Source organism: Pinus tabuliformis, chromosome 9, assembly GCF_031772625.1.
Source record: "Pinus tabuliformis cultivar Carrire ecotype Pingquan chromosome 9, CPIR1, whole genome shotgun sequence".
Lineage (NCBI taxonomy): Eukaryota > Viridiplantae > Streptophyta > Pinopsida > Pinales > Pinaceae > Pinus > Pinus tabuliformis.
This window is the reverse complement of record NC_142307.1, coordinates 1,280,121,478-1,280,129,939: the sequence shown is the minus strand read 5'-3', so window position 1 is coordinate 1,280,129,939 and position 8,462 is coordinate 1,280,121,478. Positions and strand designations below refer to the sequence as shown.

General features: G+C 35.5%; 2 protein-coding genes across 2 annotated transcripts; both read right to left on the bottom strand.

The window, feature by feature from the left end:
* Positions 1 to 213: 213 nt before the first annotated feature.
* On the bottom strand, positions 214 to 873 carry LOC149153241 (AT-hook motif nuclear-localized protein 21-like). The gene has a single exon (XM_089443750.1). It carries the CDS (start codon positions 871 to 873, stop codon positions 214 to 216), a length of 660 nt encoding a protein of 219 aa, XP_089299876.1.
* A 3,155-nt stretch (positions 874 to 4,028) lies between these two features.
* On the bottom strand, positions 4,029 to 4,712 carry LOC149153240 (AT-hook motif nuclear-localized protein 15-like). Its single transcript, XM_089443749.1, has one exon. It carries the CDS (start codon positions 4,710 to 4,712, stop codon positions 4,029 to 4,031), a length of 684 nt encoding a protein of 227 aa, XP_089299875.1.
* Between the last annotated feature and the right edge of the window lie 3,750 nt (positions 4,713 to 8,462).

Here is an 8,462-nt window from a genome sequence, read left to right as displayed (position 1 = left end):
TGGTTGAAAATTGAAATTAATCCTGGTTCAAGTCTTTTATATTTAAGAAATGGTCTTTTATATTTAGGAAATGGACAAATCATGATTATGGATACCTTGTTTTAGTTTCAAAAATGTCACGTCATAGAGTTAGAGTTCAGACGATCAATCTTGAAACGTCTCTTTCTCTCATTCAAGAACAGAAAAATACCTTAACCTTGCCATGCATGGCAATCAAAGAGGTGTTCTCCCATGAGTGGCCTCACGGAATGAAGGGATTGAACGACTACTAGGGCACGAAATATTGTCATTGCCTTCTTCCCCATTGCCAAAAATGGGGCGAAATCTGTGAAAAGATGGATCAGCGCATGACCCAACAACAATGGTAACGGGACCAGCTGGTCGAAGAATCCCGTCAACTAACCCTGCGATCACACTTCCTTCAGAGTCCAGAACGGAAATAGAGAGCGAGTTGCAATGTGGGAGAAATGTGCCACACAGTGAAAGTATCTGACACGTGCCACGCAAGAATCTCACTTGCCCAGCCATGCAGATGGCCACATCTGCCACCCTCCCTAGAGGGCTTATCACATAGAGACCCCCTACTTGAAGCCTTCGGTAAAATACACGTAGGCACTGAACTATATCAGCTCCAGGTTGAAGCTGTACAACATGAGGCATGATTGCATCATCGCTGTCTTCGTAAAGCACAGAACTTTCTTTCTGTTTGTTTCTGGAACCAGACGGGCGGCCCCTTCTGGCTGAGTACTGCTGGGTACTGTTGTTGTTAATATTCTCTTCACCATCTGTGCTCTCTTCTTTGACTCTTGGAAAGTTGCAATGCTGTTGGAATGGACCCAGCAACCCAATCACAACTTCATTATTCTGGGGCATAGCTACCGAAAAAAAACTTTGATTCCATCTCTGACAACAGATTCGGCAAGGCAACAAAAATAATGAAAACAAAAGTCAAAGGATATCCACAGGAAAATCATGGCAGAGTTAAACAAAATCGAAGATATATACAATGCTAGGACCTTTATCATAAGAAAAACAAATGCCCTTTGCCTATTATCTGCCGGCCCCAAGTTATTTTCACTGCAACATAACAATTGTGCCAACCCCTATTCCTGTAAATTGAAAAATTGAATGGAGTTTTCCACAGAAGAATTTTCACAAACAAATATATCAACAGGAAAAACGGTTAAAGAAAACTACATCTGCAGACAATTAGCTATCCGAATAAAACCAAGAGCAGAAAATGCGTTTCTTCGATCTATTAGTGATCCTCTCTCCTTCAAGATCACCGATTATAGAGTAAATTAAGGCACAATCTTCCGTAAATAGTCTCCACGTTTCAAGCAATTTATCATGGTAACTCCACGTAGCTTTTAAAAAAATATGCTAACTCGTATAATGCGAACTCCATGAATCCTTTAAAAATGATAAAATAATTCTACGAGAACCTTAAAAAATAATAAGTTATGTAAATGGGCGACTCCATCCGACCTTTGGAAATAATAAATAAATACAAGAAGCAATTATTAAATTGTTATAGAGAGATTTATAAAAATAATAAATAAAGGCGTGGGTTAAATTATTACACTTAAGGTTCATGAGGGTGATAGTGTGTTTTGTCGACACATTTTGTGAATGTTATAAATTCGAAATTTAGTGGTAAAATTTTTATTCATGTTAAAAGTTAGTGTAGGAGTTAGTGTGATTTAAGTTATCTGAGATTTTATGGTGTGGTTTAGGTTGGGTAAGATTTTTAGTTGATTTGATATCTAGGTCTTTGCTACTCAAGCCTAGGTATGCTAATCATATAAGGATTTCATGAATAAGATGCCCCGAGGTCTTTACTACTCAAGCTACAGGTTAGGCATGCCTGTGATATGAGGACTCACATAAGCTAGCAAACAAAAAAAATATTACATTTAAATTAAAAAATAATTAAGTTTCAATTTTGCTAGCAACCAAAAAAAATATTACATTTAAATTAAAAAATAATTAAGTTTCAATTTTGATTTGATATTTGAGTGTCCTCATGATGAGCCACACTTGCTCACTAGAAACTTCTAAAAATTCTAATGTGATGGATCGAGAAATATCAAATCAAAATTGTTTTTCTCACATAAACCTTAACTCTATAATTTCAATTTGTTATATATTAACATAGGGTCATATTACTTCTTGATTTATCAAACTCAGATTTTTTATTTACCAAGTGCAAAAAGGCATCAAATCTCTCATAATGCAATCTTCTTTTTAGTGCAAAATTAAAAAAAGAAAAGTTAACACCAAGACAAATTTGATTCCCCTAGACTCTAGATAGATCTAGAATTAAGATCCATGATAACCCCAATTTTATCGAGCACTAGAACATGTAACATCAAATATATATATATATATATAATTTCTAATAGAGAGTGGAATTTTAAAATTTTCAATTTATATTATTTTATTTTTCTATATATAAAGTTAATATAAAATTGTATTTTTCATAATTGATAGTAAATATTTTTTTTGTTATTAATATATTTTTGTAAATGTTACATGTCAACTAAACATAACATATATTACACATTGATTACACATAATGTAGTATTAATAATATGATTTTTTATGTCATTTGTCAATTCCACATGTCAACTAAGCATTACACATAATGTAGTATTAGATGGATTACACATAATGTAGTATGGATAATATTATTTTTTACACATAATGTAGTATTAGATGGATTACACATAATGTAGTATCGATAATATTATTTTTTATGTCATTTGTCAACTCCATATTAAGTAGTGAAGTACTCCATATTAAGTAGGGAAGGAATTATGTATCTCCCTTATAATCCATATTAAGTAGTGAAGTACTCCATATTAAGTAGTGAAAAAATTACATATCTCCCTTACACTCCATATTAAGTAGTGAAGTACTCCATATTAAATAGTGAAGAAATTATATATCTCCCTTATACTCCATAATATTAAATAGTGAAGGAATTACATATCTCTCTTATACTCCATATCTTACTACTTTCTTTATGAAAATGAAATTTAATTACTCCATATTAAGTAGTGAAGTACTCCATATTAAGTAGTGAAGAAATTATATATCTCCCTTATACTCCATATTAAATAGTGAAGGAATTACATATCTCCCTTATACTCCATATCTTACTACTTTCTTTATGAAAATGAAATTTAAAATTAAAATAGTGGAATTTACTTTTACAATTAAAATTGAAGTTTAAAGATACTTTCTTTAAGATGAAAATTAAAAGTTCTTTTTACTTTTAATGTGGACACAATTGATTTTTTTTCCTTTTGATTTTTTGAATTTTTTTGTTATAAAGTATTATTTTTTTAACGTTATAATTCGTTAAGATAAAGTATTATTTTATTATTCTTCCTCTAAGCAAATTGTAAATCGCCTCTTGACACAAAGAAACTAACAAAAGTAAGGATTTCGCTCACAGATTTCAAAACACAAAATATCGAAATATAGCATTCAATACAATAAAAAAGAACGCAAATATCTAAACATAGCATTCAATACAATAAAAACGAACGAAAGAAACGGTTTAACCAAACAAGACAACATATCACATATTTCAAAACAAACACCAGACGAGACAACATATCTATAATGAATGCCCAAGCAATCGAACCATAATCTTTATCAAAAAATCTATTTTTAGGAGAACCTAATCTGTGTAATGACCGTGCATAATTAAAAAGAGATTTGTCTCTCCTTTTATTCAAAGGACAGCTTATTTTCTGTTTTGAGATAGCTAAAGCCAACAATCTTTAAAAGAAATAAATAAATAATGGTTAACCTCTAAAGGTTGAAAATTGAAATTAATCCTGGTTCAAGTCTTTTATATTTAAGAAATGGACAAATCCATGATCATAATTATGGATATATATACCTGGTTTTAGTTTCAAAAATGTCACGTCATAGAGTTCAGACAATCAATCTTGAAACGTCTCTTTCTCCCATTCAAGAACAGAAAAATACCTTAACCGCGCCATGCATGACAATCAAAGAGGTGGTGTTCTCCCATGAGTGGCCTCACGGAATGAAGGGAATGAACGACTACTAGGGCACGCTGTATTTCCATTGCCTTCTTCCCCATTGCCAGAAATGTGGCGAACTCTGTGAAAAGATGGATCAACGCACGACCCAACAACAATGGTAACGGAACCAACTGCTCGAAGAATCCCGTCAACTAACCCTGCGATCACACTTCCTTCAGAGTCAAGAACGGAAATCGAGAGAGAGTTGCAATGTGGGAGAAAAGTGCCACACAGTGAAAGTATCTGACACGTGCCACGTAAGAATCTCACTTGCCCAGCCATGCAGATGGTCACATCCACCACCCTGCCTAGGGCGCTCATCACATAGAGACCCCCTACTTGAAGCCTTCGGTAAAATCCACGTAGGCTCTGAACTATATCAGCTCCAGGTTGAAGTTGTACAACATGAGGCATGATTGCATCATCGCTGTCTTCGTATAGCACAGAACTCTCTTTCTGTTTGTTTCTGGAACCAGACGGACGGCCCATTCTGACTAACTGCTGGGTACTGTTGTTAATATTCTGTTGACCATCTGTGCTCTCTTCTTCGACTGTTGGAAAGTTGCAATGCTGTTGGAATGGACCCAGCGACCCAATCACAGCTTCATTATTCTGGGGCATAGCAGCTGAAAAAAGCTTTGATTCCATCTCTGACAACAGATTCGCTGAAGCAACAAAAATAATGAAAACAAAAGCCAAAGGATATCCACAGGAAAATTATGACAGAGCTAAACAAAATCGAAGATATATACTATGCTAGGACCTTTATCATAAGGAAAAAAGAAATGCCCTTTGCCTATTATCTGCCGGCCCCAAGTTATTTTCACTGCAACATAACAATTGTGCCAACCCCTATTCCTGTAAATTGAAAAATTGAATGGAGTTTTCCACAGTAGAATTTTCACAAACAAATATATCAACAGGAAAAACGGTTAAAGAAACCTACGTCTGCAGACAGTCAGCTATCCGAATAAAACCAAGAGCAGAAAATGCGTTTCTTCGATTTATTAGTGATCCCCTCTCCTTCAATATCACCGATTATAGAGTAAATTAAGGCACAATCTTCCATAAATAGTCTCCACGTTTCAGTATTATGGTAACTCCATGTATCCCTTTAAATAATAAAGTAACTCCATGAGAACATTAGAAAATAATAATTTATGTAAATGTTGACTCCATCCAAACTTTGGAAATAATAAATAAATAAAAGTAATTAATAAATCAATAAATAAAAGTGATTATTAAATGGTTATAATGAAATTCAAAAAAAAAGTTTTGTATTAAATTATTACATTTAAATTGCTCGTGTTTTGAAGGCATTCCCGGGAAGGTTATAGATTAGAAATTTAGTGGTCAAAAATTTATCTATGTTAAGGGTTAGTATGGTCAAGATTGAGTGAAATTTCTGGGTAATGGTGTGGTTCATGTTGAGTGAAATTTTTGGGTAATGGTGTGGTCCAGGGCGGGTGAGATGGCTAGCTACTTGATTTTGACGACTTAGATGCCTCTAGGTCTCTACTCCTCAAGCCTACTTGATTTTGACGACTTAGATGCCCCTAGGTCTCTACTACTCAAGTCATAGGTTAGGCATGCCAATCATATGAGGATTTCATGAGTAAGATGCCCCTAGGTCTCTACCACTCAATCCATAGGTTAGGCATGTCACTCATATAAGGACACAGATTTCAGGGTGATGGTTGATTTTTAAGTTTTCCTTACAATGTGTCAAGTTGTGGTAGGCTAAATTTGAAAAGAACTATATTTTGAACATTTGATATAAAGACTTTTTTATTTATGTATTTATTTTTAAGGTGTAATTTAATCATGAGATTTGATCTCAAAATATGTTGAAAATCTAATGTTTGTTATAGTCATGATATTTGTTTTTTATTCCATGGTTAAAAAATGTTGACATTTTAAGGTTTTTTTTGAGTCGTTATCTTCAATGTATTGTTGAAAACTATTGGAATTTTAATGATTTTTGGAAGCATGGCATTTTATTTTTCATGCCATTACTAAAAAAGTGTTCGAATTAGAAAAAAAAAAAAAACAACAACACTTTCTGTTTTTTCATGGTTTTTGCACAAAAAAAAATTGGCTTTTACTTTCATTTTTATTTTTTTTTTGAAAATTTACCCCCTAAAAAAACATCTTTCACAAATACACGCTTTTCATTTCTGGACTGATTTTTCATGATTTTTGGGGTTTTTTTTTTGCTAGAATTCTCATTTTGAAGACACAGTTCCCGTTTGATTACTAACATTACTTGGAGTTTAATATCTTCTCATTTTTGTACAATATTTTCATGTCATACACTATACTATAATTCATGTCATGTACTATACTGAATATATTCTACTCACCTAGATTCACTATATATTTTGGTGCCAAAGGAACCAAAATACAGATAAAACATAAAAAGAACACCAGAGAGCATACTAGTTGTGCGATGTGATAGAGGCAAGGTTGTCTGGGGCTGTTCCTCGAGGAGGTGGAGGAAGAAATTCACACTGAACATGCCCTTCAAAGTGTGCCAGCCAAGTCTCCTGCTTTTCTACTTTCTCGGTAAGTTGATTTTGGCCTCATCAAACCACCGCTAGTCTCTCTCGGACATGGCACTGAAACTAGTGCAATTGGTCTAGCATTTCCATTTTCTCTGCATGCTCCTTGCGACAGACTCTCTTAGTTATGTCCACTCTTTCTATCAGGCTATTGATAAGTGCTCGACAATTCTCCAATCATTAATGTTGGATACTTTTCCCTTTATTTGCTTCAGCTCGACCAGACCCACAATTCCCCTTGCCACCCCTGGTTCCTCCACCTCGACGACTCGGCTTCTGAACCCGCGTACCACCATCCCTACTAGAACCTCGTTTACCTCCTCCAAAACCTCCACACGCTCCCACACTAGCTAGTTGCATGTGTCCAATGGTCTTGCCACCCCGGCGAGGAGCCCTAGTGGCAATTGCAGAGTCCACCTCACCCGCAGGGCCAAGGGTGGCTGGGGAGGGGGAACGCCATGTCGCGCAAGGGGTTTCATAATTCGCAGAGATGGCAAACCACTGTGTTCAAAATCCACAGGCCAGACCCCCCACCAAAGAAACCAAACACCACCTTCAGAGGAACCAAATGCTACCACCCACCACACGGGGGAAACACAATACCACTGCCCACTACTTGAAAAAGACCACCACCACCAGAGAAACCAAATATTGTCGCCCACCACACCAGCACAGACAATTGAAAGAAAGACAAAGAAAAAGTAGTCGACGCCTGAGCATAGCTTCCCCACGGTGGTGACCAGCCTTCGAATTCACCTCACAAAGACCACCCACCAATCCTCCAAACATCATTCGCGCCCACGATGGAGGTCACAAAATTGGAAGTTGAAACTAGTTTTCGCCACCACCCATAGAGTTTCTTATACTACTAGTTCCAACTTCCACTTCTAGCCCGAGCAAACATGTTTACCATAAGCCAAGAGGAAATGGAATGGAAGAGGTCTCGTCCCGCCGGCTTCCCATCCTTACACACAGAAAATAACAAAGAGACTTTGTAACAGGGCCCAACTTGACACACTTCTCCAGCAAATGCCCAGGACGAGTACACACAAACCACTCCTACAAAGTAACCTCCTGCGACGCTTTCGTTTTCTCCCCGAAGGTCACCGCAAGGTCCAGCACCAGACTAGAGCGTGGATACGAATGTCGGGCTTCCTCATCTTCTCACGCCTTAACCATTCGTCGCCCCCAAACTCCAACGCGATGTTAATACTCGCACGAGTTGCCAACCTACTGATATTACTCCTCACATTACATGCATTCTAGTGAAAGGCCCAGAAAAACCATCCCTCACCCCACTCCACTTGTATTCACACATGAGGCTCCTCCTCCCCATGTTGCAAAAACCTTACTCATCAAAGAAAATAATCTAAATAATTTTTAATTTAACAATACATTCCAAATATCAATAAATAAAAATTAGTGTATTGAACCATACACACCAAATATCAATAAATGAATATTAGTGTAGGCTGATGTTGCTTGATTTACCAAAGTTCTACTTTAAATCCATGATATTTTTATTGAGAGTTTCCATCTCACAATGTGGTTAAGTCATGACGATTATGGAAAACAATGATATAATTGACGTTAATATCTTTCAATTTATTTTCTAAGTCATGACGATTATGGAAAATAATGATATAATTGACGTTAATATCTTTCAATTTATTTTCTAGGTTCAACCTTATGTAAAAAAATATCTTGATAAATAATAAGGTCAATAAAATCTTTTATATGAAAATTATATTTTTCATGACAAGATTAATTAATTATTTTATACATTAATGAAATAAAATTTACAAAAATTAAAACATGTATAATGTATTCTCAAATA